The following is a 27758-nucleotide window of genomic DNA, read 5'->3' as shown; positions in this document are numbered from 1 at the left end:
TGATATGAGTTATCACACGATCAAGAATGCTGTTTTTCTGAACATCTTTTAGTTTGACGCGTTAAAAATATGTAACGCATCTGCATTTTCTGTCATTAAAGCCACAACAAGACAAAGAGAATGTGCTTTCTGTGAATGTACCGTCTGTGGCTTCGTTTACACTAGTGTGTTTTTGCTTTAAAATGCATAACTTTTGCTATTTGGGCTGCTCTTGTGTGAAAAAGGAACAATATAGAGCAACACAAAGAAAGTCAGAAAAAGGCCTGCATGAGGGAGAGGAAGATGGGTACCAGGACAAGGGAGAGGAGTGGGACAAGGGCAAGGGAGAGGAATGCCTGGACAAGGGCAAGGTAGATTTAGGGTAACTGATGAAATAAGAGCTACTATCATAGACCATGTCATAAACCACAGGCTATCAGAGAGGCTGGTGAACGAGTACAGCCAAAACTCAGCCAGGACACAGTGGCATCCATTATTCAGATTTTTCAAGAAACCAGCACAGGTAGGACATTGAATAAGGGCTTCTCCTACTGCAAAGTGTAAATAATTTTACCATGTATTACAGTGACTGTATGCCTCTGGTCCCTATCTGTATTTTGTCTATCTAAGGATTCAACGGCTCCCTCAGGGGGCAGAGGAAAGCTCCTAAATGAAGAAAAGGCATTTTGCAAGCTACTCTGAGATGGGTCATTCATTTTTTGTACTGAATTTCTGCAGCAAAAGAAACAAAATGCATGCATTTACTAAACCCAAAAAAACAAAAATGTGGAGTCTTCAAAAGACACACAATCTATGATCAATAAAATATACTGTCTGTTGTATAAGGGCAGGCCTGACACATAAAATAATGCAGTTTCTGTAATTCCATCTAGTGTTAGTGTTTTTATAACATTGTGCTATGATTGACTAAATGTCCCTGAAGAGAACATGTGTTAGGGTTTTGGTAGTTATAGTGTGTTAGTGAATTATTGTATTTTGAAAATTCGTTTTGGCGTTTAGTTTACAATGTGTGATTTTGAGCATGAAATTAATCGTTTTGGCAATTGTAATGTAGGTGTGTTGGTGCGTTAAGAGTTTAGGAAATGTGTTAAAAGTATTGAAAAAAATTGTCATAGCGATTGTAAAAAACTGTAAATGAGTTAAAAGTCTTCAATGAACGTAAAGAGTACATGCAGTCCTCCAGAAATTCACATTTACATTTCTGTGAATGATGAAGTTTCTCTATTTAACTGTGATATTTCATTGGCTGAGGTTTTAAACGTGCTTTGATTAATTTACTGTGCGTGTACGAATGTGTGAGTGTGTGTTTGTGAGTGCATGTGTACGTGAATTTGTGTGTGAGTGTATGTGTGTGAGTGTGTGTTAGAGGCATGGCCGGACCATTGGTCTGACTGCGAGCTTTGAGGACATAATCAAATGTATAATTGTTTCACATTAATAATGTGAAACAAGGACACACACATTGAATCGCATCTCCTCACATTTATTTGTGATCACATGGCTACAGTAAACAGCTCCAATTGTAATGTAGGTGTGTTGGTGCGTTAAGAGTTTAGGAAATGTGTTAAAAGTATTGAAAAAAATTGTCATAGCGATTGTAAAAAACTGTAAATGAGTTAAAAGTCTTCAATGAACGTATAGAGTTGTGAGAAAATGGAATGCGTGTCAAATGCGCCACTAAAGCTGTCTGTCATTAATATTAGTCAAAGAACAAAGGTAACAAAGAAAATTGTAGCTTTAATAAGGATTAATCTTTATTTAATTTATAATTTATGCAGTGCAGTCTCTTTGATAACTTTATTCAATTTGTATATATTTATCTGTTAGACAGGTAGGAAGGGCACAGGTAAATATGACATTAATTATGGGTTAATGTGAAGATTGTTTTATATTTACTTAACCCTCTGGGGTACTTCATTTATGGGTCACACTCAGGACTTTCAGTTCAAAAATGACCCGGAGGGCGGGATTAAGATAAAAAATGTTTTGAGTAAAATCAATGAAATAATATTTTTGTTCAATAATATTTTTTATTTTCTTTTTTGGTGTTTTGAGATGATTTTATTATTTATAATTAATATTTATGCAATAATAATGACCCATTTTTTCCCCTTGAATATAATAAAAATAAAAAATAAAAATAAAAAAATAAATAATTATATATATATATATATATATATATATATATATATATATATATATATATATATATATATATATATATATATATAGCAATAGCACATTTTTACCACTATAGTAGATTTACAGCTCTCTGTAGAAAGGCTTGTGAATTCTAGTGATTTTTACACATATTTGCCAATTTTTTTCAGGTTGTTGATTTTAATATATAATAACAGATTCTCAAAGACTATTTTTGTCAAGTTTTTTTGTTTGTTTTACGACCATTTCGACTTTTCAAAACCTGTCCCTAAGAAAGGTTTTTTTTGGGTCTTCATATACCAAGTACCAATAAAGTAACCAAGTTTCGGACCATTCCGATGAAGCTACGATTTTTTAATTTTTTTTATAAAACGCTTCGGGTCATTTTTAACCCGAAGCACCCCAGAGGGTTAAATAAAAAGTTGTTAAATTTTTGAAGCCTAATAAATGTTAAAATTGATAGCTTTCAATCACAGTGTAATGTTGAATGGCTATAATGTTTAAAAGTTAAACAAAAAGTCAATTTTCACAGAGACATCAGTTGCAGTATTAGTATCAGTGATAATGGCCTTCATTCATAAAAAGATGCCATTAAACAAGTATATAAATATACTTATGTTGTTTCTACATTAATTCAGAGATTAATTGTGAAACTATTACATTATAAAATACAGTATATTAAAATCTTTACCCCAGTTTCACAGACGAGGCTTAATTTAGTCCCAGACTAAAATGCATGTTTGAGCTGTTTTAACTGAAAGCAAATATGTCAGTGACATTGTTTTGTCTCAAGACGCACATCAGTAATGTTTTATCTAAGGCACGTTTATAAAAGCTACTTGTCCTACATGCCCTAATTGAACTAATGCCTAATCCTGACTTAATCTAAACCCTGTCTGTGAAACCAGGCCTTAATGTTGTTAATTTTGATTAACCACTGAAAAATGTGTGATTGATTAATCAGTTTTTTTTATTGATTGCCAGCATTAATTTATGTATTTAAAGTTTATAACTGAGTGGAATATGGAACTGAGTTTTGCTACAAATAACACAACCTTTAACACAGTGTTTTGATTTATTATTATTTATATAAATCATTTTATTAAATGATCTATACATGATATGCTCCATCTTCTTATTCTACTTGAATTTATTGATTAAATTAAAAATAATTGTCATACAAGATGCACACTTCTAATAAGGTTAGAAACGCTGTAAAGGTATAAATGCCTCTGGAAATCTATTTAAGGGGTCAAATATTGTCACTTAATGGAAAAGATTATTTCTGTCACTGCTGCGATAGACCAATGCACAGAATATGAAGAACATGAAAATCTTTGGGAGTCAGCTCTCCATGACAGTTCTAAACCAGACAAGATACCAGACCAAAAAACACACACTCAGTAAAATATCATACAATTATAGTTCATCAACAAAATCCCAGAAGATATTGAGGTATTATTTTTTTCAATATTGCACACCCCCAGTGTATGTGTGCTTAATACGTGTGTGAATCTGCACTGGTCTCATGGCTCAATTCAATTATGATTATCATGTCAAAAAGAATGACTGAAAGAGAGCAGAAAACACACATCAACAGTCAGATCATCTACAAACAGACACCAACATTATGACCGGCAGACTGTAAATTATATTTTATATGTTCTTAAATACCTCAGTATCTGCAGATGACAGTTTGGACTCTTCAGCCCATCAGAGAGCAGCATCACACCTGAATCCTGCAGGTCATTGTTAGTCAGGTCCAGCTCTCTCAGGACACAGTTTGAGGATTGAAGAGCTGATGACAAACTCTCACAGCAATGATCAGTGAGATTACAGCCAGCAAGACTGAAAGAGAGCAGAACACACACATCAACAGTCAGATCATCTACAAACACTCACCAACATTATGACCGGCTGACTATAAATTATATTTTATATGTTCTTAAATACCTCAGTATCTGCAGCTGACAGTTTGGGCTCTTCAGTCCATCAGAGAGCAGCTTCACACCTGAATCCTGCAGGTCATTGTTACTCAGGTCCAGCTCTTTCAGGACACAGTTTGAGGATTGAAGAGCTGATGACAAACTCTCACAGCAATGATCAGTGAGATTACAGCCAGCAAGACTGAAAGAGAGCAGAACACACACATCAACAGTCAGATCATCTACAAACACTAATCAACATTATGACCGGCTGACTATAAATTATATTTTATATGTTCTTAAATACCTCAGTATCTGCAGATGACAGTTTGGACTCTCCAGTCCATCAGAGAGCAGCTTTGCTCCTGAATCCTGCAGGTCATTGTTACTCAGGTCCAGCTCTCTCAGGGCAAAGTTTGAGGATTGAAGAGCTGATGACAAACTCTCACAGCAATGATCAGTGAGATTACAGCCAGCAAGACTGAAAGAGAGCAGAACACACACATCAACAGTCAGATCATCTACAAACACTCATCAACATTATGACCGGCTGACTATAACTTATATTTTATATGTTCTTAAATACCTCAGTATCTGCAGATGACAGTTTGGACACTTCAGTCCATCAGAGAGCAGCTTTGCTCTTGAATCCTGCAGGTCATTGTTACTCAGGTTCAGCTCTCTCAGGACACAGTTTGAGGATTGAAGAGCTGATGACAAACTCTCACAGCAATGATCAGTGAGATTACAGCCAGCAAGACTGAAAGAGAGCAGAACACACACATCAACAGTCAGATCATCTACAAACACTCACCAACATTATGACCGGCTTACTGTAAATTATATTTTATATGTTCTTAAATACCTCAGTATCTGCAGATGACAGTTTGGGCTCTTCAGTCCATCAGAGAGCAGCTTCGCTCTTGAATCCTGCAGGTCATTGTTACTCAGGTCCAGCTCTCTCAGGACACAGTTTGAGGATTGAAGAGCTGATGACAAACTCTCACAGCAATGATCAGTGAGATTACAGCCAGCAAGACTAGAAAAGATGAAATAATATAACATTAAAACAATAATGAAATAACAATAAAGGAATGCAAAGGAAGTTGCCAGTTGTCTGTACTCAGGAAACCTGGAACAAAATATTTAACATTCTAGCCTGGATGAAAGATGAATGATGAACTACTGAGCATGGAAATTCAATCATTTTAGCATTCATGTTCATTAAAGTTGCAGTAAGTGATTTTTCAGAAACACTGTTGAAAGTGGATCGGACCAAGCACCATAACACACTTGTAGCCAATCAGCAGCAGGGGGCGTGTCCACTCATGATGGTGGAGGAGAGACCGTGAGCCAATCAGCAGTAGGGGGCGTGTCCAATATTTTAAATGATCAAAAGATTTGACTACACTTAAAAAAAATGCTCTGCTTATTTAGTTGAAAATTGTACTTATCTAGTAAATGCATCTTGATTTAAGAATGTTTAAATAATTAGACTAGAAACACAACAAAAATGACATTTTTACTTATCTAGTAAATGCATCTTGATTTAAGAATATTTAAATATTTAGACAAGAAACACAACAAAAATGACATTTTTTTAGCATTTTTCCAATTTTTTTGTAATATTTTTTGTTTTTAAAAGTAGTCTCATGCTAAATTTTTTTAATAATAAATCATTAAAATTAAGATACAATATATACAAAACAAAATTCACTTTAAAGAAAGCAATTCCCTTTCTACAAAGCAAAAAATCACTTTCTACAAAACAAAACTCCAGAATCATTTCTGACAAACTTTGATATTAAATAAAAAAAATACAATTAGGATATAATATTTAAACATCAATATGAAGCAAAATACGTTTGACTGGTACTATATTTATAGCATCTGAGCAGACATGTGCCAATAAAAGCTTTATTGAAGTGACACTATAATCTCTTTTACACTAAACACATTATAATCTGTCCAAAACAGGCCAAATAAATATTGTCTAAACAGTCTTGGGTGTATGACATTTAACAGGACTCTCAGGTCTTTTTGCGTTTAATATTCACAGATGGTAACAAAATAAACTTACCTGCCTTACAATCAGTTGCTCTTAGAAATTAATAGCTTTTCATGAGGAGAATAAATCCAGGATTACTGCTCAAACGCGTCTCAAAACGATGTAGCTGAAGTAACGTTACAGCGCTTCACTAGATGTGTTTGTATGAGTTGATGTGGGCGTTGATGAGGGTATCGTCAGTTTTGAATCTGAAAGAGCGCACTCTGTGTGGGATTGGTCGCATTAGTGGATAATGAAGTGGCTCGCGGGTGACTGACATCAATCTCTTCACACAGATTACATAAACACAGCATATTTGTTTTCAATTTGGTTTACATTGTTTAAAACCTGACATTTCAGCGTTTCTTTAGACATCCTGTTTGCGGGACAAGTATTCACTAAGCTAGAGGTCCTTTTCTGAAGACTATCTGAATGAACGTCTTTGAGAGAAAGGCTGCAGATCGCGCATCATTTGTTTTCTTTATTTTGCAAAAAGCAAAACATTCAGTTTTTTTTGTTTATTGTGCTATATACTATATATTGTGAAGATATAGTATATATAGAAAAATATATAATGGAATTTTGAATGGTTGTATAAGGGCTGGGTAAATAACAAGCTTTTGCTTCAGCCCGCTCCTTTTCTGTCTGTCTGTCTGTCTGTAAATTAAGAAAGAAAGAAAGAAAGAAAGAAAGAAAGAAAGAAAGAAAGAAAGAAAGAAAGAAAGAAAGAAAGAAAGAAAGAAAGAAACAATGAAAGTCTAACAGTAGTATTCAGGTACAGAAATGTAATAATTAGGCCTAAATGTAAAATACTGCAGAAATTAAATATAGATTATCTTTGTTAAATCTGTATTTTGTTGTTTTAATAACATTAATGACAGACATCAGCAGGAATATTAGGCTGCTGTCACTTTAAGACGGGCTGAATATACTGACACACATCAGGTTTCTTTCTCAACTGTTCACATAACCGAGAGAATACTTGCCTGGAGAGGTATTTTGACAGTTTTGTGTTTCCAATCAATCGCAAAACTGAAATCAATTCGGTGTTTGCGTGCTATGAAACACACCATTCTCTCTCTCTCTCTCTCTCTCTCTCTCTCTGTGTGTGTGTGTGTGTGTGTGTGTGTGTGCAAGCTTCGGGTGTGTGTGACTGTGTGCACAGATAACAGCACGCAAGTCAAGATTTTAGCAATTAAAGAAGTAGCAATTAATCCACAAATCACGTACGTGTCGAACCCTGGGGCCTGGTCCGTATGGATCACGGATCAACTGCGATCCGTTGCACCCCTAATACTTATTAGATTATTAATTGTTGTTATTATTTTAAATGATTATTGTCCCTGGTTCAGTCAATGTACTCTTGTAAGAAAGTAGCAGAGGCTGGAACAGACTTTAAAGGGTTAGTTCACCCAAAAATGTAAATTCTGTCATTAATTCCTCATGTCGTTCCAAACCCGTCAAACCTTCGTTCATCTTCAGACACAAATTATGATAATTTTGATAAATTATTTAATTAAAATGTAATGAACACTTTTGGTCGTCCTGAGTTTAACAGATACACCAGTAGAGAGACAGTGAAGAACAGACAGAGAAAGATAAAGACAGAGAAAGAGAAAGACAGAGAAAGTGAAAGTGAAAGATGGAAACTGGAAAGCAACAGGGCATCAGAAAGAAAAAGGGGAGGACTGCATTGCTCCTGGATGCAAAAATGAGTTTTGCTGTTAAAACAAATGACGAGTCCATTTTCATAAACTGCCACTGAAACAGAGAACAGCACTGATTCAGATTCAGACACAAAGTCCCACTGCCTCAAGATTTCCATAATTATACTGGAATATACAAAATGTCAGAAATTAAAATGAAGCTCATTCATTATAAACACTCATTTGTCATTCCACAACACACAGAGATCAAAGCTGATGAACCGCAAAATACATATTTCTTACTGTGAATCCACGTTTACCAATCAGGAATCCATACGGTGGATAATCTCCAAACGTTGTCCCTCATCCAATCATCTTCCTTACCATCATCTTTACTGATCCTTTTGTATTACGTGCAATAAAGTTTATAACTTGTCCTTCACTGCTGGAGTCCTGAATTATTTTTGTTTGTCTATATTTTATGAGTCCAGAATTGCGTTGAAACAGCGCTGGAGCCTCTACTGGTCGGATACTTGTGACAGATATTATGAGTTTATCTATTACTCTGTGTGTGTGTGTGTGTGTGTGTGTGTGTGTGTGTGTGTGTGTGTGTGTGTGTGTGTGTGTGTGTGTGTGTGTGTGTGTGTGTGTGAGAGTGTGTGTGAGTGAGTGAGTGAGGGAGTGTGAGTGAGTGAGTGAGTGAGTGAGTGAGTGAGTGTGTGTGTGTGTGTGTGTGTGTGTGTGTGTGTGTGTGTGTGTGTGTGTGTGTGTGTTTGAGTGAGTGTGTGTGAGTGTGTGTGAGTGAGTGTGAGTGTGAGTGTGTTTGTGTGAGTGTGTGTGAGTGTGAGAGTGTGAGTGTGTGTGAGTGAGTGTGTGTGTGTGTGTGTGTGAGAGAGTGTGAGTGTGTTTGAGTGAGTGTGTGTGAGTGTCAGTGTGAGTGAGTGTGAGTGAGTGTGAGTGTGTGTGTGTGTGTGTGTGTGTGTGTGTGTGTGTGTGTGTGTGTGTGTGTGTGTGTGTGTGTGTGTGTGTGTGTGTGTGTGTGTGTGAGAGAGTGTGAGTGTGTGTGAGTGTGTGTGTGAGTGTGTGTGTGTGTGTGTGTGTGTGTGTGTGTGTGTGTGTGTGTGTGTGTGTGTGTGTGTGTGTGTGTGTGTGTGTGTGTGTGTGAGAGAGAGTGTGAGTGTGTTTGAGTGAGTGTGTGTGAGTGTGTGTGTTGCGTGTGTGAGTGTGTTGCGTGTGTGAGTGTGTTGCGTGTGTGAGTGTGTGTGTGTGTGTGTGTGTGTGTATGTTTTTGTGAAATATCAGGACACAAATGTGTATAATGACATGGGTATGACATAGGTATTACAAAAAGAGGGTGAAATATAAGGACGTTCCCCATGTCCTCACTTTTCAAAATGCTTATAAAATCACACAGAACAAGGTTTTTTTCACAGAAAGTGAACTGCACAGTCTCCTGTGATGGGTAGGTTTAGGGGCAGGGGCAGTGAGTGTGTGTGTGTGTGAGAGAGAGAGAGAGTGTGTGTGTGTGTGTGTGTGACATCACGATGGAGCGCCACCATCGTGATGCCACGCCCCCGTTGCGAGTGCGACACACACTAATCCTCTTCTATAGTATTAGTTAAACTAAAAACTTAGCAGGGATTGCTCTGTAAATTAAATTGAGAATGTAACAAATGCATATATGCTATTTTAAATACTGTAGTCTATGCCAGATATATATAGCCTACATTTTGAAATCATTTGAAGCTGAAACATCCATAAGCATGCGTGTTTATTTTTAGCACTTCTGTCAGTGAAACAACACCGCCTATAAAACATTTAAACGATTTTCAATAAATAATGGTTACCTCAAGAATATAAGAAAATTAAATATTAGTAAGAACAATATTTGATTCATACTACTTCCCCGCGAAGATGCGTCTTATACCGCTCTGCGCTTTGAGATGAATGTGGGACACAAGCTGGATAGACACCTTTCGAATATATTCATCTTCATGTGTTCTCCTGATGTTGCAAGGCAACACTTGCTGTAGAAGGTCTGAAGAGCGGATTTTATCTCCCACAAGGTCAAGATATTTAGGCAATGTTTGATTATTCACTGCCAGAGAAAACGAAACTAAAATCACCGGCGTGTGAGTGAAATGTGCTATTCAAATAAACCAAACTTGACGAGCCTTACCAAGTTTAATAACAAAAACAAACTGTGTTAAATCAAATTTGAAGTAAAAAGGTATTCGTCCCACAGTGTTTTTTATACTTTACCACAGTAAAGGATGTGAATAGTTATAATAGACTTAATTATAAGCAAACGAAAGGAAGAAACGTTTATAATCCCCAGCGAAAATGGCGACGTGAGTGAAGATTTGGGAAAAGAAACGAGATGTCCACGTACATTGGGATAAAATGGACTAGGCCTATTGTTGAAATTCACGGAAAATCGAGTGACCAAATCCAGATCGCAAAACAGGATGAAAAGGTGCTTTCTGACCATTATTTCCTTTCTAGGCTAAATAAAGCTTTATGCTTCACTCCTGTGGTAATATTCACGTGAATATTCAGCATTCACATACAAAACACTGGGTTAGTAAAATAACGAAATTATTTTTTTAAAAGTAGAAAATAGTATTTATGTAAAGAGATATATTCAAATAAAAAGAGCTCAACTCTTAAGTGGAAGGAAGCTATTTTTTCCCCTCACGTGCAACCTAGCGGATGAGTCATTATTTGGGTTAGAAAAAATAACGAAATGATAGTTTTAAGTATAAAATAGTATTTATGTAAAGATATATAGTATATTATTTACCTAACCCCCCACAACGATATCATCGACCATCACGATGTTTTACTGTAAACATCGTCAACTGCCAATTTAGGGGACATCGCCCAACCCTAGTGTATGTGAGTGTGTGTGTGTGTGTGTGTGTGAGTGGTGTGTGTGTGTGTGTGAGTGTGTGTGTGTGTGTGTGAGGGCTGTGTGTGTGTGAGTGGTGTGTGTGTGTGAGTGGTGTGTGTGTGAGTGAGTGAGTGAGTGTGAGTGAGTGTTGTGTGAGTGTTGTGTGAGTGTGTGTGTTTGCACTAATAAATGCTGCTGCCTACCAGCCGAAATCACCAATAACACTTTGGTCCATATATATGTTTTTCTATATCGTCATAAATATCATTATCGCAAATATTCTTGAAATATGGTGATATAATTGAGTCTATATCGCCCACCCCTACCAACAGCGTCAACCAACCCCGTGACGTCACTGGTTATAGTTCTGCAAGATGGCGGCACCTTTGCTACAAAAGCTCTAACAAAACTCTGAGCTTGTTATTCAGGAGAAAACCTCTCATTTAGCAAATGGTGCTGATTCATTATTAAACATGATTCTTCATTAGTGAATAATTAACACTCACAGAGCTTTTGTGCAGTTGCTCACAGCTGGTATCAGTCTTCTTCTGCCCTCAGCTGATGTGTTGTATTTCCTGAGGTTCAGCTCATCCAGCGGCTCCTCTGAGATCTGAAGCATGTAGGCGATTGTTGAGCAGTGACACGGAGAGAGTTTCTCCTCTGAGTGTTTGTCTGATTTCACAAACTCCTGAATCTCTCTGGACAGAGTCTGATCTTTCACTTCCAGCAGACAGAGGAACAGATTGATGGACTGATCAGCTGAGAGTTCATCCTCATCCTCATCCTCATCCTCATCATCATCATCATCATCATCATCATCATCAACATCATCATCATCATCATCAACATCATCAATATCATCAACATCATCATCAACATCATCATATGGATATAGGAGTCCACGTCTATCATCCTTCTCATCTTTGATCTTCTTTTGAATGTACTGTGTGATTCTCCTGATGTCCTCTGAGCTTTTCTCTCTGTGTGTCAGTAGATCCTGTAAGAGTCTCTGATTGGACTCCAGAGAGACGCCCAGCAGGAACCGCAGGAACAGATCCAGCCGTCCATTCTCACTCCTCCTGAGGGCTTTATCTACTGCTGATTTTAGTGGTTTATACAGAGAGTCTTCATCAGATCTGTAAGATCTGAATTCCTGCAGTGGTTTCTTGTTCTTGATCACATGAGAGTAAAACTCATAGAAAGCAGCGAGAAACTCCTGGACGCTCAGATGAATGAAGCTGTAGACTTTCCTCTGATGAATCACAGATTCCTCCTTAAAGATCTCAGTGCAGATCCCAGAATGCACTGCGGCGTCAGTGACGTCTATGCCGCTCTCTCTCAGGTCCTCCTCATAGAACATCACATTGCCCTTCATCAGCTGTTTGAAAGCCACTTCAGCAAATTTCACAATCACTTCTCTGTTGGACGGCAGGAGTTTCTCTGGATCTCTCTCTTCATACTTTAGATTCCTCATGTTGATCTGAATCAGCAGGAAGTGGATGTACATTTCAGTCAGAGTTTGAGGGATTTCTGCACTCAGATCTTCTTCCAGGAGCTTCTGAAGCACAGTGGATGAGATCCAGCAGAAGACGGGTATGTGGCACATGATGTGGAGGCTTCTTGCTCTTCTGATGTGTGAGATGATTCTGCTGGCTTGATGCTCGTCCCTGATTCTCTTCCTGAAATATTCCTCCTTCTGAGGCTCATTGAATCCCTGAATCTCTGTCAGACGGTTGATGTATTTGGAGGGGATCTGATTGGCTGCTGCTGGTCTGGAGGTGATCCAGATGAGAGCCGAGGGAAGCATCTCTCCTTTCATGAGCTTTGACATCAACACATCCACTGATGAAGTCTCAGTCACACCAGAAACTTCCTTTGACATCAACACATCCACTGATGAAGTCTTTCTGAGCAGTTTTCTTTTCATGGTCTTTGACATGAACTGAAAAAACAGGAAAACATATATTGTCTAATTTACTTAATCATATTATTTGCGATCTATGCAAACAAAATTGTGTTTCTCTTCTTATAAATCAGTCAATTTACAACAAAAAATATACAAAAATAAAATAAAATTGTGTTTCGTGATTTGATTAAAAAGGCAGGATCTCAAGTGCACACCACTGTTGTTAGGGAGCCATATTAAAATCATTTTGAGATTACTCAATTGGGTTACTTAAAAAATACTTTATTCCATGATGTTAAAATTATGTGAACAAATGATGTTTGTTTAACTTCATTGATTCATGTGGAACTGATGTACAGAACTGAATCCAACACACCTTTTTTTCCAGTGCTGCAGCCACTGATGAAGTCTTAGTTACACCAGAAACTTCCTGAGCGTCTGAAAACCTCAGTGTGATTCTGCTTTCATCCAGACCATCAAAGATGAACACAACTTTACACTCCTCATAAATCCTTGAGTCCAGATCTTGAAGTTCAGGATGAAAGTCCAGCAGAAGTCTGTGAAGACTGTACTGATGATCTCGGATCAAGTTCAGCTCTCGAAATGGAAGCACAAACATGAAATCTACATCCTGATTGGCTCTTCCCTCGGCCCAGTCAAGAATGAACTTCTGCACAGAGACGGTTTTTCCGATTCCAGCGATGCCTTTAGTAAGAACAGTCTTTATCTGCTCTTTCTCCTCACGTCCTGGTTCAGGTGAGGCTGTAAAGATGTCATTGCAGTAGATTGGAGTGTCTTGTGAGTGTTGTGTTCTGGCTGTTTTCTCCATCTGTAAAACCTCATGTTCTTCATTCACTCCTCCTCTCTCTCCCTCTATGATGTAGAGCTGTGTGTAGATCCTGTTCAGGAGGGCTTCATTCTCCTGGAGTTTCATTCCCTCAAATAATCTCTCATACTTGTTCTTCATGCTGGTTTTGTGTCGGTCTTTGACTCTCTGGAGCTCATCATTCATTGGTTGAGGAGAATCTCCAGTCTGATCCTCTCTATCCACTCTGATCAAACAATGACAAAGAACGATAAATAAATGTAAATGAAATATAAAGTTAAAATATACAGTAAATCAATAAAGATGTCAATCTTGTATTTTCTGTGTAATTAATGCATTCATGTCAGTTTCAGTTTAACACTTTTCACAATGCACATTGATCCAAAGCAGCTTCACAGAAAACAGAGAAGTAGAAAAACACAGAGAAAAGGAAAACCGTGTCTTTCAATCCTCCAGCGAGCAGCTCAAGGTGACAGAGACCAGGAACAAACTCACAAAGAGCTTTAAGAGATGATGAAGAAACCCAAACCTCATCCTCAATCTGACACCAGAGAGCCTGTTAGACAATAAGTGTCTTATATCTGGACATTGGGGTCAAAGTTGTAAAACCGCATTAATTCGCTCCAAGGATCGGTAGCGAAACGCGGTGAAGGCCGCACGCGTTTTCAGTGTTTCAGCTGTGAGATATGGATTTGATTATAATATTCTTTATCTGACTCCATTTATCATAGTTGTCGCATTTAGAAGAGAATGATCATTTATATTTGATAGTTAATCATACATTTAATCATTCCGTTTTAACCCTTTGTTGCAATTATACCGTTCCACATTGGAGATGTTAATAATTACAGATTAATTCAGAAAGGATCAAAAATGTAACAATTTATTAGCAATCAAGTAAATGTAAAATGTCAATTACATAATAGACAGAAATCTCTTTTAAAAGGAAACACAAATTCTAGTTATGGTTACACTTAAAATAGTTTCAAATAGATGTAAACATAAACCCTTAATTATGCTCCGTAGGCCTCTGCCTAAAATGTTACCTGTGAGATAGAGAGAAAGAAAGAGAGAGAGAGAGAGAGAGAGAGAGAGAGAGAGAGAGAGAGAGAGAAAGAGAATTTTGAATTTTGAATTTGAAAAAGCCTTTTATTACTATAAAATCACACTTACAAAATTACCTTATATCATGTAAGTACCAAGGAAATCATTAAAACATACAAATAGGTAAATTACACTAACTGTGTGAAAAATAAATCATCTTCAACAACAGTGCATAATACCCCATTACCACACCATTTCATTTCAAATGTTAATAGATCCTTTGTAGACTTATAAAAACAAAAATCTATCAACACTCGTGATTTCACCAAATTTAAAAACAGTATTACTGCATCTTCACCCGACAATCTTTCAACCTTATTTTTCCTGCTCATGTAAATGGCCAGTTTTGCCTGACCCAACACAAAATTCAATAACTGACAAGTAAACATTTTGCTTCGGACAAATTTAAAACCAACAATAAAAATCCTCATGGAAAACAATTCTTTAAAAGAAATAAAAACATTTTCTAACACTGAAAATAAAGGTTTTAGTCTGTCACATTCCATAAAAGCATGAAAAACGGTTTCTCTTTTTGAGCAAAAAGGACAATCAGCAATAACTTCACGATTAAGAATTGAAATAAAAGCATTAACAGCAATGGCACAGTGAAGAAGCCTCCACTGCATATCTCCTGTCTTTTTAGATAACGGTGGCTTATACAGTGACCTCCACTCAGGTTTCACATTCTCTTCAACACCCATCTAACTTAGGTAACATGGTAATCATGGGAAAACACTTTTCATTAGAAGGTGTATTAGAAGTATTAACTTCCACATGTCTGTCCATAAGCAAATCTTTTTCTTCAGTACTGACCAACAATTTCCAGTTTTTTAGCATTTGCTCAACAGTCCGTAAAGACCTGACCTTTAGACTAGAGGCCACTTCTTCTGTTCTTTCAAGGTCCATCCCAGCTACCTGAATCAAACGTCCAAACGTAAAGATCTGTGAATTCCGCAACAGTACATTAAGTCCATGAAAGGAGCAATTGTCATTTGTTAAATCAAACCGAGCTCCATTTATTAGCGGCTCCTCCAAAAGCCAGTGGAGAGAAGGTGTTGTCTCATTTCTCTGTGATTCAAAGAGACTCCAAACCTTAAAAAGATTGCAATAAAACACTGGCAGTCCATTCACGTTCACTTTCAGGGGGTCCATTAGAAACAGGGATTTGTCCAACCCCAGTCCTTCAGTTCTGTGTAAAATGGAGCATGTAACAGCCCGCCACCCATTCACTAATGAACCATACAGAAATCTTTGTAAAAATTGCAAACAAAAGGCTGCAATTCTACTTTTCAAACGTATCAAACCATGACCCCCCTCCTCTTTAGGTAAATACAACACACTCTGTGGGACCCAGTGCAACTTATCCCAAAAAAAATCAACCAAAAACCCTTGAACTTTTACTAGAAGTTGTGCAGGAGGGTCCAAACATGCTAGCCTATGCCAAAGACAGGAAGCTACTAAATTATTCACAATTAATGTTCTCCCTTTATATGATAACTTTGGAATTAGCCACTTCCATCTATCAAGCCTACCTTTCAACTTATCAGCTACCCCTTCCCAATTTTTCTGAATGAACGTTTCATCTCCCAGATACACACCTAAGTACTTAAAACCACTTGTTCCCCATGTTAAACCATCAGGAAGACTTGGTTTCCCTTTTGACCAATTTCCAATTAAAAGTGCTTCACTCTTGTTCCAATTCACTTTTGCTGATGATAAAATTCTAAAATTTTCATTAAAACCTGCACATCATTTTGCCCATTAATTAAAACCACCACATCATCAGCATAGGCAGACAAAGAAATACTATTTTTACAAATAGGTAGATTCAAACCACACATATTTTCTCTTAGTTTTTGCAACAAAGGTTCTATAGCAATTGCATATAACATCCCAGACAAAGAACAGCCCTGTCTAATACCCCTACAGACTTTAAAAGGGGTGCATAAGCCACCGTTTATCTTGAGCACACCCTCAACGTCACCATAAAGCACTTTCACTTTATCAATAAAATCCTGACAGAATCCAAAAGCTTCTAAAGTTCTCCACAAATAAGAGTGTTCAACCCTATCAAATGCCTTTTGTTGATCTAGTGAGATAAGCCCAATATCAATGTTGAGTGCCTTGGAGACATCAAAAATATCCCGGATAAGGGCAACATTATCAAAAATTGACCTACCCGGGACACAATAAGTCTGATCTGGATGCACCACCTGATCCATTACTCTAGTTAACCTATTAGCTAAAACCTTTGAAAGCAATTTATAATCAGAACAAAGGAGCGAAACAGGACGCCAATTCTTAATTTCTAAAAGATCTCCTTTTTTGGGGAGAAGAGTAATGACTGCTCTACGGCTACTCAATGGCAACCGGCCTGAGCCCAAACTGTCATTAAGCACCTGCAAAAGGTCCTCCCCAACCTCTGTCCAAAAAAACTTGTAAAATTCAATGGGAAGGCCATCAATTCCTGGCACTTTCCCAGAATCCATACCTTGAAGGGCCTTATGCAACTCCCCCAGGCTTAAAGCACCCGAGAGCTCTGCATTGGCCCCCTCTGACACTTGAGTCAAACTTTCAAAAAAAACACTCTCAGAATCCCATCCTGACCCCAACTCATTCTTATATAGGTTTTCATAAAAACCACAAGCTCTTTTTCGTATTTCTGCATGACTAGATAAAATCACTCCTGCCTCAGAGCGCAAAGCATGGAAAAAACGTTTTTGCCCATTTTTCTTTTCAAGACTAAAAAAATATTTAGATGGTGCATCCATCTGTTCAATACTTAAAAAGCGAGAACGAACCAGAGCTCCTTGTGTTTTCAACCCCAGTAGGTCTGCTAGCTGGGTTTTCTTATTTGAGATCATCTCTGTGTAATTTTGATTACTTGTTGAATTAGCTAAACTCTGTAATTTAATTATTTCTGCCTCCAAGGAATTCATAGAACTATTTAACTCTTTGGTAACATTGCGGGTGTGCTGTTGACAAAATTGTTTTATTTGGAGCTTTCCAAAATCCCACCATTGCTATAAATCTCGAAATGAATCTTTTGTTTTTTTAAATTCTTCCCAAAATACTTTAAATACATCCTTAAAATCCTTACTACACAATAAGTTAGTATTGAAATGCCAGTATGCACTATGTGGTTTAATTTGATTTAAAAAGAAAAAACTCAAAACCATATGATGATCAGAAAAACTGACCGGTGAAAAGACACAACTTTTAAAAATTCCCATCTGATGTTTAAAACCATAAAAACGGTCTAATCTAGCAAGGGATAAAACATTATCACGAGCATGAGCCCATGTATACTGTCTCTGTCCATCATGAAAATGCCTCCAAACATCACATAAATCATTCACATTTATCATCTTAATGAGATGATCACGTGAAGGCATATGGGGCTCAATGTGATTTCGGTCAATATTTTTTTCCGTACAATTAAAATCTCCTCCTAAAAATAAATATTCTTCGGTACTGCATTTTTGTAACGTGGTACTAAGGGCATCTAAAAACACCAATCTTTCCATTGCTGCTGTTGGAGCATACACACAAACAAACACAAAACACAAAAACATATTTTTCAAAAATTGCTCTTATTTTTAAAATTCTCCCTTTTACAATCTCATCGACTTGATAAGAGACTGGACAAAAACTCTTAGTAAATAAAATACCTACACCCCCACTAAGTGTGGTGTTGTGACTGAGTACAGAAATACCATCCCACTCCTGCATCCAATCAGCAGCATTTCTAACATCACTGTGTGTTTCTTGGATAAAAGTGACATCTATTTTTTTCTGTTTAATAACTTCAAACAATTCAGCTCTTTTCCTACTATTTCTTGCACCATTCACATTCAATGATGCAATACACACTTCAGCCATACTCAGAAAAAGAAATAAAACCAAATCATAATCATTGATTTAAGCTTTTTCACTGCCATCATTTAAATCCATATTGAGTTTTCGCAATATTTTCTTTAACCTGTACACCTCCTTGTTTGAAAAACTGCCTTCAGCCATGAAATTCTTTGTTTTTTCCACAAACTGTCCTACATCTGGGAAGTACTCATTGACCAGCACCCCTCTCTTGTTCTTTGTTGATCTGAGGAACAGCTTAATGTCCTCTACATCATAATTGCGACTATAAGACTCACTTTGTGACAACGTAACACTGGAGTCAGATAACTCGCTGTCACTCTCTGAATCAATCGGATCAACAGCATCTTCAAGATCTAATTTCTTTAAATGTCTAAAATCATGAACTCTATCTGACTTCTTCCTTTTCAAAGGCACTTTAAACAATGCTTGTTCTGAATCAATTTCATTAGGCCTAACGTTACCATCAAACTCCGGAACATCCCCCATAACAATTTCTGAATCTCTGTTATCGCTTGACTCACCTTTGTCTCCATCGTTCTCATTTTTTTCACTTTCGATTTCTTCCCCCACTGAAAACAAAGTATCCTTCGCAGTCCCAGCGCTCTGAGCTCCATCATGATCGCTCGCCCGTGCTACCGTGGACTCATCCACGGCTGAAACTTCACCGGCCTCACCAGACTTCTCGGCCTCACCGGCCGGTTGCACTGTGCCATTGGCTGCGCCTTCCGCGTCAGCCAACCGGTTGTTTTCCTCTTGTTTGCTGGGACAAGCTCGGACCAAATGGCCAGCTTTACCACAGCCGAAACATTTGATTCTGTCAGTGGTAATGAAAACCACATAATCAAAATCATCCACACGGAAATTCAGCGAGAGATCTAGATCAGCATCATTGTTTACAATCATGTAAACGGAACGTCTGAAAGACACATGTTTCAGTAAGGGAGAAACACGGCCAATTGGAATTTTTTTAATCGAGGAGACTAGTTTTCTGTAACGAGACAAGGCTTGCGTTAAAACAATATCGTTAATAAAAGGCGGGACGTTCGAGAGAATAACTCTTTTAGACGGTAATGAAAGTGGAAGAACGGGAATAAGAACACCTTCTAACACTATTCCCCTCTGAACTACTTCGTTTGCTTTTTCTATTGTACTCAAGAAAATTACAATAGCGCTGTTCATTTTTGAGGCAGACATTACATTCTCATGACCCACTATTTCCCCTACAGCTAAACAGCAACTCTCCACACTCGCTGTCGCTGCCACTTTTACACCGTGATGACGAGTAAGTGAACCCAAACCATGCTCACTCGGAACCGCCATGGTCCCCCCCAAAAACAACACCCACCCCCCTACAAAAACAAAACACCCCCCAAAAAAGTGCTAAACCATACCAAAAAAAAGAGAGAAAAGATAGAAAAAAGTAAACAACTCAAGCACGATTCACCACTCACACTCACTACGCTACTTCACTCACTCAATCCCAGGATGCACTCAGAGAGAAAGAGAGAGAGAGAGCTAAAGAGCAGCTCTCTCTAGAGAAGGCCAGAGAATCCAAAAAGAGCGAGCTACAGTTGAAATCCTCTTTTATCCTCTTCCCTGATGTCACCAAACTCAAATGACTCTTTTAAAACTGACCAATCAGACAAAACTTCCCCCATTGAATCAAAGGTGTAAAAACCTTTTTGCCATCCAGCCATTCTTTTGTTCTTCTAACTCCAACTGGTCCCTCTGATGGCGTTAAGGGGGAGGGGGTTGAGTCAATTTCAAATATCTCGATCACGACGATGGCTGCTAACAGCAAAGCAGATGATTTTGTTCTATTTCAAATATCTTTGATTATTTTCCACCTTACAAAGTTCATCACTGAATGTTTGTCCACGGATTTGAGGTGAAATCAGAAATAAAAACCAAACTCATCTCTCTGTGTGTTCAGTGTGTTTCTGAGTCTCATTAAATGTCGTCTCTAAGTTACACTAGAGCAGTTAAAGGGATAAAGGGACCCGTTAAATTCACCCAAACATTAGGGCTGTGCAATTAATTGAATTTCGATTTCGATTTTGGCTCCCAACGATCACCAAAATAGTACAATCGAGAAAAAACAATTATTTTGCCATGTTCAGTTTTGCAAGAACACTCTTAATTTGTCTTGCGTTCTGAATGAAACGCGCACGCACACATCCGCCCCTCCCGAAGCCACAAACTCTCTCAGGTCGTGAGTCTCGTGACTCGTGACTCGTGTGCATATCATCCGCTGGAATTTAAAAACTCGGTGCGAGTAAAGATGGCAGAAGGAGGGCAGTTACAGCAGCGTTTGGTGAGCAAAAAAGGCAAAACCAACTCCGTTGTCTGGGAACAGTTTGGCTTCGAGGAATCAGACGACGAGCAGAAACATGCTACGTGCAAGATTTGCTACATGGTAGTGGCTGCAACGCAAGGGAACACCACGAATTTGTTTAACCACTTGAAAATTAAACACAGAGTGACCTATGACAATCTAATAAAGAAACAAAAACTGACGAGAGCAGGGGTGCCGTGTAAACGTCCTTTTTTTTCCTTCATATTTTTCAAATAATTCTCTCTTTGTAAACTTTGTTCAATGCATGCGAGTGCTGCCGTATTTTCGAATGTGACCAGTCATTTTCGCCGTCATCACCCGGGTGTAGAGCCAGAAGACGCAAATGAGAAGTAGCGCGCACTGTGAGAAAATGTGTCTCTGTGCCCTCATCCGAAAGCGCGCACACGTCTCACAGCGCGCAAATATTGAGTTCTCTTTCAAGTCTTGCTCTTGAACGGACAAACTCACACAAAACCTATGTCAAAGTCCATCTTGATTAGTAACATAGCAGACACAGTCTGTATATGCCTTAAGTAAACTTTATACAGTCGATAAAGACGACGCATATCCATGCATTAGGTCTTAAAGGGGCAGTAGCCTGCTGTCTGTTTAATGTCAAACAACAAAAGACAAGGACATCACTCACTGCTCTTGATTGAATAGCTTTTGTAAGTTTAATAGGATTAATCTTTAATTTATGCACTCAAATATGCAATGTTATTTTACATTTGATACATTTCTGTACCTGAAAACTAATGTTTGACGTACCTGAAAAACCTGAAAAGTATATCTGCCGAACCATATTGTTGATCTTATTTATTTGTGGTTATCATTTTTACTTGAATACTTTTATACTTTGATTTGAATATGTTATATTTATTTTAATAGTTCAAAAAGTACAACAAATGTTACAATTTCAATTGAATTGTTGAAAGGTGTCTTTTTAATAAATGCAACACATTCCCAAAGTCATGTGAAATAATCGTGTTACATAATCGTGATTTCAATATTGACCAAAATAATCGTGATTATGATTTTTTCCATAATCGAGCAGCCCTACCAAACATGAGAATCCAGTCATTATTTACTCAACCTGATGTTGTTCTAATAGCTTATGATCTTCTTTCTTTTTCAAATTATTAAAAGATTTTAACATTTTATAATGTAATATTGATCTAAAATCCTGACCTTGTCTTACGGCCCTATAAAATCAGTTAAATTTTTTCCCAAATTCCGTTTTTTCCGTATTAATTTTTGCTAATTCCGTGTTTTTACCCTTAACTGTTATTTTAGTCGTAAAAAGTGTGCTTTTAATGTTAATATAATAGAACATAAAACATAAAATAGGATTGACCTTAAATTTATTGAGGTAACAAACATCACATTACTCTGTACTCTTCAGGACAAATACTTCATAACAAAGTCATAACAAAATATTAGTGCTGTCAATTGATTAAAAAAAAACGGAATGAATCAAATTTTTTTCTGTAATTAATCATGATTAACTGCAATTAAAAAACATTTGAGTTTTTAATATTTTGATATTGTAATAATTTCAGTTACTCTCCGAATGAATGAAGAAACAACTTAAAGACAGCATATTTTAAATATGTGTTGTAATGGCATGTTTTTATGAATGAAGGCCAGTATCACTGATGTCTCTATGAAACATTAATGACGTTACATTACAGTAAAACTGAAGGCTACCAATTTCAACATTTATTAGGCGTCCAGATTTGCTTCCCCCGGTCTGCATTTTCCCCAGACATACGTTCTTCTACAAAACAAAACAGCATTTCATTCCAAATACGTAAAATTCCAGGAAATTCTGCGTTAACACTAGATTAACTCCGCGTTAATATGCCAATTCCGCGATTCCGTCCGCGATTCCGTGAACGCGGAAATTATAGGGCCCTATTGTCTGTTGGTCTGCTGTGAGGCAGGAAAAGCACACAAGCTCACCATTTTGAGAAATCAAGATGAATTAAGACACAAACACACGTCTAAAACCATTAAAGTGTGAGTTCTTTCTTCTCTGAGGTGAAGATCTCCAGAACGGCTGTCAGATGACAGTCCATAAACACCAGGGGCCTCATTTATAAACGTTGCATACGCACAAAAGAAGGCGTACGCCATTCTCTACGCAATAATTGGTATTTATAAAAAGCAAACTTGACGGGAAAATGTGCGGTCCTTCACGCAAGCTCTGACCCAGGCGTACGCACAAAAACGGGTGAAATGAGAAATGGCGACACCGTCGGCAGATGGAAGAAACACGTGAAAGTGTGTGAAACTGCAGACCGTTGTGTAAAATAAATGGCAATACTGCCTCTCATAAATAATGAAGACATTTACATTTACATTTACATTTAGTCATTTAGCAGACGCTTTTATCCAAAGCGACTTACAAATGAGAGCAAAAGAAGCAACTAGAACAGTCAAGGGCAACAGTATGCAAGTGCTGTAACAAGTCTCAGTTAATCTAGCACAGAACACACAGGACAGTTTTTTTATTTATTTATTTATTTATTTTAAAATAAATTAGACAGACAGAAAATGAATAGAATGATAAGTGCTATTCTTGATTGGTGAGGTGCTGCTGGAAGAGATGTGTCTTTAGGTGTTTTTTGAAAATGGCTACAGACTCGGCCGCTCGAATTGAGATAGGCAGGTCATTCCACCAGGTGGGAACAGCCCAGGAAAAGCTCTGTGATAGCGATTTCATGCCTCTCTGGTATGGCACCACAAGGCGTCGTTCACTAGCAGAACGTAAGTTCCTGGAGGGTGTGTAAGTCTGAACGAGCGAGTTTAGGTATATTGGTGCAGAGCCAGTGGATGTTTTGAAGGCGAGCACCAGTGCCTTGAATTTGATGCGAGCAGCTATTGGCAGCCAGTGCAGACTGATGAAGAGAGGCGTGACGTGCGCTCTCTTCGGCTCATTAAAGACCACTCTCGCCGCTGCATTCTGGATCAGTTGCAAGGGTTTGATAGTGCATGCCGGAAGGCCCGCTAGAAGAGCATTACAGTAGTCCAGTCTGGAGAGAACAAGAGCTTGGACCAGTAGTTGTGTGGCATGCTCTGATAGGAAGGGTCTAATCTTCCTAATGTTGTATAATGCAAATCTACAGGATCGGGTTGTTGCGGTGATGTGGTCAGTGAATTTTAGCTGATCATCAATCACAACTCCAAGGTTCCTGGCTGTCCTGGACGGAGTTATGGTTGATGATCCTAGCTGAATGGAGAGATTGTTATGCAGTGCTGGTTTGGCTGAGAGCACAAGCAGTTCTGTCTTTGCAAGGTTGAGTTGAAGGTGATGTTCCTTCATCCAGGCAGAAATGTCTGTTAGGCAGGCAGCGATACGAACACCAACCGATGGATCATCTGGTTGAAATGAGAAGTAGAGTTGAGTGTCGTCGGCATAGCAGTGATAGGAAAAGCCATGTTTCTGAATGACCGATCCCAGTGATGACATGTAGATGGAGAAGAGAAGTGGTCCAAGCACTGAGCCCTGGGGAACTCCAGTAGCTAGATGATGTGACTTAGACACTTCACCTCTCCATGACACCCTGAAAGACCTACCTGAGAGGTAAGACTCGAACCACTGGAGAGCAGTTCCTGAGATGCCCATCTTCATGAGAGTTGACAAATTCATGAGAGTTGAGAGTAGACAAATCCAGTAAGATAAGTACTGTGGATTTGGAAGCTGCTCTTGCCTGTCTTAGTGCCTCCGTAACTGAGAGCAGGGCAGTCTCAGTTGAGTGCCCGCTTTTGAAGCCGGATTGGTTGATGTCCAGGAGGTTGTTCTGTTCAAGAAATGTAGACAGCTGGTTAAACACCACTTGCTCAAGTTGTCTTTGCAATGAAAGGAAGAAGGGATACCGGTCTGTAGTTTTCTAAAAGTGCTGGGTTTAGAGAGGGTTTCTTAAGCAGTGGGGTTACCCGAGCCTGCTTAAATGCTGTGGGGAAAGTCCCGGTGTGAAGAGAGGTGTTGACAATGTGAGTGAGTGCAGGAGTAACAGAAGAAGAAATGGCCTGGAGGAGGTGAGTGGGGATAGGATCAAGCGGACAGGTAGTGGGATGATTGGAAAGGATGAGTTTGGAGACATCTGCTTCAGAGAGCAGAGAGAAGGAGGGGAGCGTGTGTGTGATGGTTGTTGAGATGTGCGTGTCAGTTTGTGGTGTGGAGAATTGACTGCTGATGGAGGAGGTTTTGTTTGTGAAAAATGATGCAAAGTCATCAGCTGTAAGAGTTGATGGAGGAGGGGGAGGAGGAGGACAAAGGAGCGAGGAGAATGTTTTGAAAAGTGCACGAGAGTTGGAGCAGTTGTTGATTTTGTTGTGGTAGTATGTAGTTTTAGCAGTGGAGACATTAGTAGAGAATGAAGCAAGAAGAGACTGATACAGGGTTAGGTCAGTAGCGTTTTTAGTTTTGCGCCACTTCCTCTCTGCCGCCCGGAGTCCAGAGCGATGTTCACGGAGAACATCAGACAGCCAAGGGGCAGAGGGGGTGGTGCGGGCTGGCCTGGATTTAAGGGGACAGAGGTTGTCTAAGCAGGATGTTAGAGTGGAGCAAAGAGTGTCAGTAGCACTAACTAATGAGAATTCAGTTCTCCTTTGAGTAGTCTCTTCAAAGATATCTGATCCACTCCCCCAAAACCAGGTGGGGGTGTTGCAAATATTTACAACCCTTTTGTTCTAGTTGAAGTATTTAAGGCTGGATGTTCAAACTCTCTGGGGGAATATTCTGCAATCAGACCCCCCGTGCAAACTGCATGTAGATGTGCCAGACATGATGACTCTTTTAAATTATTTTCATATTGCTTTGCAATTGTGTTTTATGTTTTTACGCTGATCAGTTGTGTAGCCTACCATGGATTCTTGCTTACGTATTTACTTTTCCTGTCTGGCCAAAATAAATGTTAACCTTGATTTCTCTTGTATGGTTCCGAAATCGTTATTCTAGTATGGATCGATGTAGAGTCCTTTATTACCGCAAAATCTAGGGTTATGATAGATCACACCGATGACGGTACGACTGAAGCATGGAGCGCAGCGTACGCGATATTCCGATTTCTGACTATCGCTGGGTTAGCACGTTGTAGTCCATGAATATTACTAAAATTACACTTTTTGTTGAGTGAGCATGTGCAACCACTTAAAGGTAAAATATTCACCCTGCATCCTCTGACTAATTACAGAAGTAACCGTTTTGTGTCCGTGAGCGCGCAATGTCCGGATGCGTCTGTCTCTATGCGATTTAGGGTCTCTCGATGAACGAATATAAAAACTAGGAAGATATAAAGAAAATCAATGATCTAAATTAAATCGCAACTAATCGTTAAATCAGCTGATAAACTCTAAATGTAGCACACTTTATGGAGTCACTTAGAATTGGAGTCAGATAAAATTATTAATGGAGTCAGATTAAAAATGAGATATCAATAAATTTGGAGAACTTCACCGAAAGGCTGAAAAGGCTTACACGCAGAATTCCTTCTGGCCAAGTCATTAGTATCCGGTTTTTGGGCTAATGGATGGAGATTTACAGTGGTGACCTGTCCTCCGTGATCTCCCGTTGTCGAGTGTCTTTTCAGCTAAATATTGGGATTGCCACAAGCGAGAGGTTTGATCTTCTTCTCTTTCTTCAGCTGTTATGTTAAGTCCATTCTTATTTGCCTTTTATAAATGTTGGGAGTGTATAGTACTGAATACTGTATAAATCTGATGGGGCGTGGAAATTTGACAACCATATTGCTTATCAGGGACATGAAAGCAACAGCGTAGAGTAGAAATGATATCCCTTGCTTTAAAATTCTCCTTGTTTGCACACGCAGCAAGAGAGGAGATTTTATTTCTGTACTCAAGAGAGCTCTGTAAATTAAAACCTCGAATTCTGAGGAAAATGTCCAGTTACATTTGTTAATTTGCTTTGCTGCAACAACGCGACAAAGAAAAAGAACAAATGGTCACGTTAACTTGTGAATGAAATCTTGTGAGTAGATGAGCTAAAATATAATTGAAAAGATCTCACTGGAATCCTTTGTGTGTAAAATGTGAAGGTGGACAAAACTGGTTCAGGTCTGATGTCACAATTATAAATGTCTTATAAAATATAGCGTTTTACTATGGTCTTACTTCAGACTTTGCAATCACTGCACTTTTGTGTGTTTATTAATGTCTCAGAAGAGACTGAGAAAATGAACAGACCAAAGATAATCTTTGGCTTTCTCCATCAGACCTGTGTTTGTCAAACCTTCCTTTTCATATGCAAATAGATCCTCCAAAGAATGCAATTGATAACTTCTCAGCCTAAAACAAGAAAATTGTGCCCAATTCTATATTGTGTAGTCACAAAAATCTTTGAATTGAGCAATAATTTGATCTGTGCTCTCAGTGTTTGCAGTTTATTGAACGTTCACAGCAACTAAGTTTATAACTGGCTTCCAGTTTGGTCTTATTGTTGTGCACCCAATGATCAGGCCAGCACAGCAGTAGCTGCAGGGCCAATCTAAAGATCAGTGAGATGATAACAGATTATTCTGGACAAATGACTCAGCAGAGATCCTCTTGAGACCAGCAAATAAAATTATTATTTAATTCATACTGTTTTAATATAATATGATTTATATTATGATTATAATGTAAATTATATTATAAATGCCAGAAATGGTTTTAATCTCAGGATAATTCAGCATTATTTAGAAGAGGAAAGAAGGTTGGGAAAGTATGAAAAGGATTAGAATGTAGAAAGAGGGGATGTGCAGGGAAAAGCTTCCTGAATGGAAATAAGATGGCAAGAGCACTATTAGTGTTGAAATGATGGGAAGGAGAATATAAATGGTTAAGGAAAGAATTGTGAAGGAAGAAACTGAAGAGGGAAAAAACCTAAAGAGAAAGAACTTCTGTACCTTCTATTTGTGCAATAATTTAAATGAGAAAAATTACAATGCCCAGTTAAATGAGTAACCTGATTGTTGTAACTTGAATAAGTTGAATTCAGGCAAGGCCTAACAATTTACATTTCATTGATCTCAACC

At 38.2% G+C, this 27758-nt stretch overlaps 1 protein-coding gene across 1 annotated transcript in view; it reads right to left on the bottom strand.

Moving 5' to 3' along the window:
- Positions 1-13544, bottom strand: part of LOC307134794 (NLR family CARD domain-containing protein 3-like) — a gene marked incomplete at its 5' end in the record, with an annotated part of 37258 nt that extends 23714 nt beyond the window's left edge. Inside the window, 7 exons of the mRNA XM_079830791.1 lie at positions 3835-4008; positions 4114-4287; positions 4393-4529; positions 4695-4845; positions 11178-11430; positions 11575-12526; positions 12954-13544. Coding sequence (XP_079686917.1) covers positions 3835-4008; positions 4114-4287; positions 4393-4529; positions 4695-4845; positions 11178-11430; positions 11575-12526; positions 12954-13544 — 2432 coding nt within the window. The remainder of the gene's footprint in view (positions 1-3834; positions 4009-4113; positions 4288-4392; positions 4530-4694; positions 4846-11177; positions 11431-11574; positions 12527-12953) is intronic.
- Between the last annotated feature and the right edge of the window lie 14214 nt (positions 13545-27758).

This window comes from Gobio gobio (genome assembly GCF_949357685.1).
Source record: "Gobio gobio genome assembly, chromosome: 12".
Lineage (NCBI taxonomy): Eukaryota > Metazoa > Chordata > Actinopteri > Cypriniformes > Gobionidae > Gobio > Gobio gobio.
Note: the sequence above shows the minus strand (reverse complement) of the source record. Positions and strands in the feature narration are given on the sequence as shown.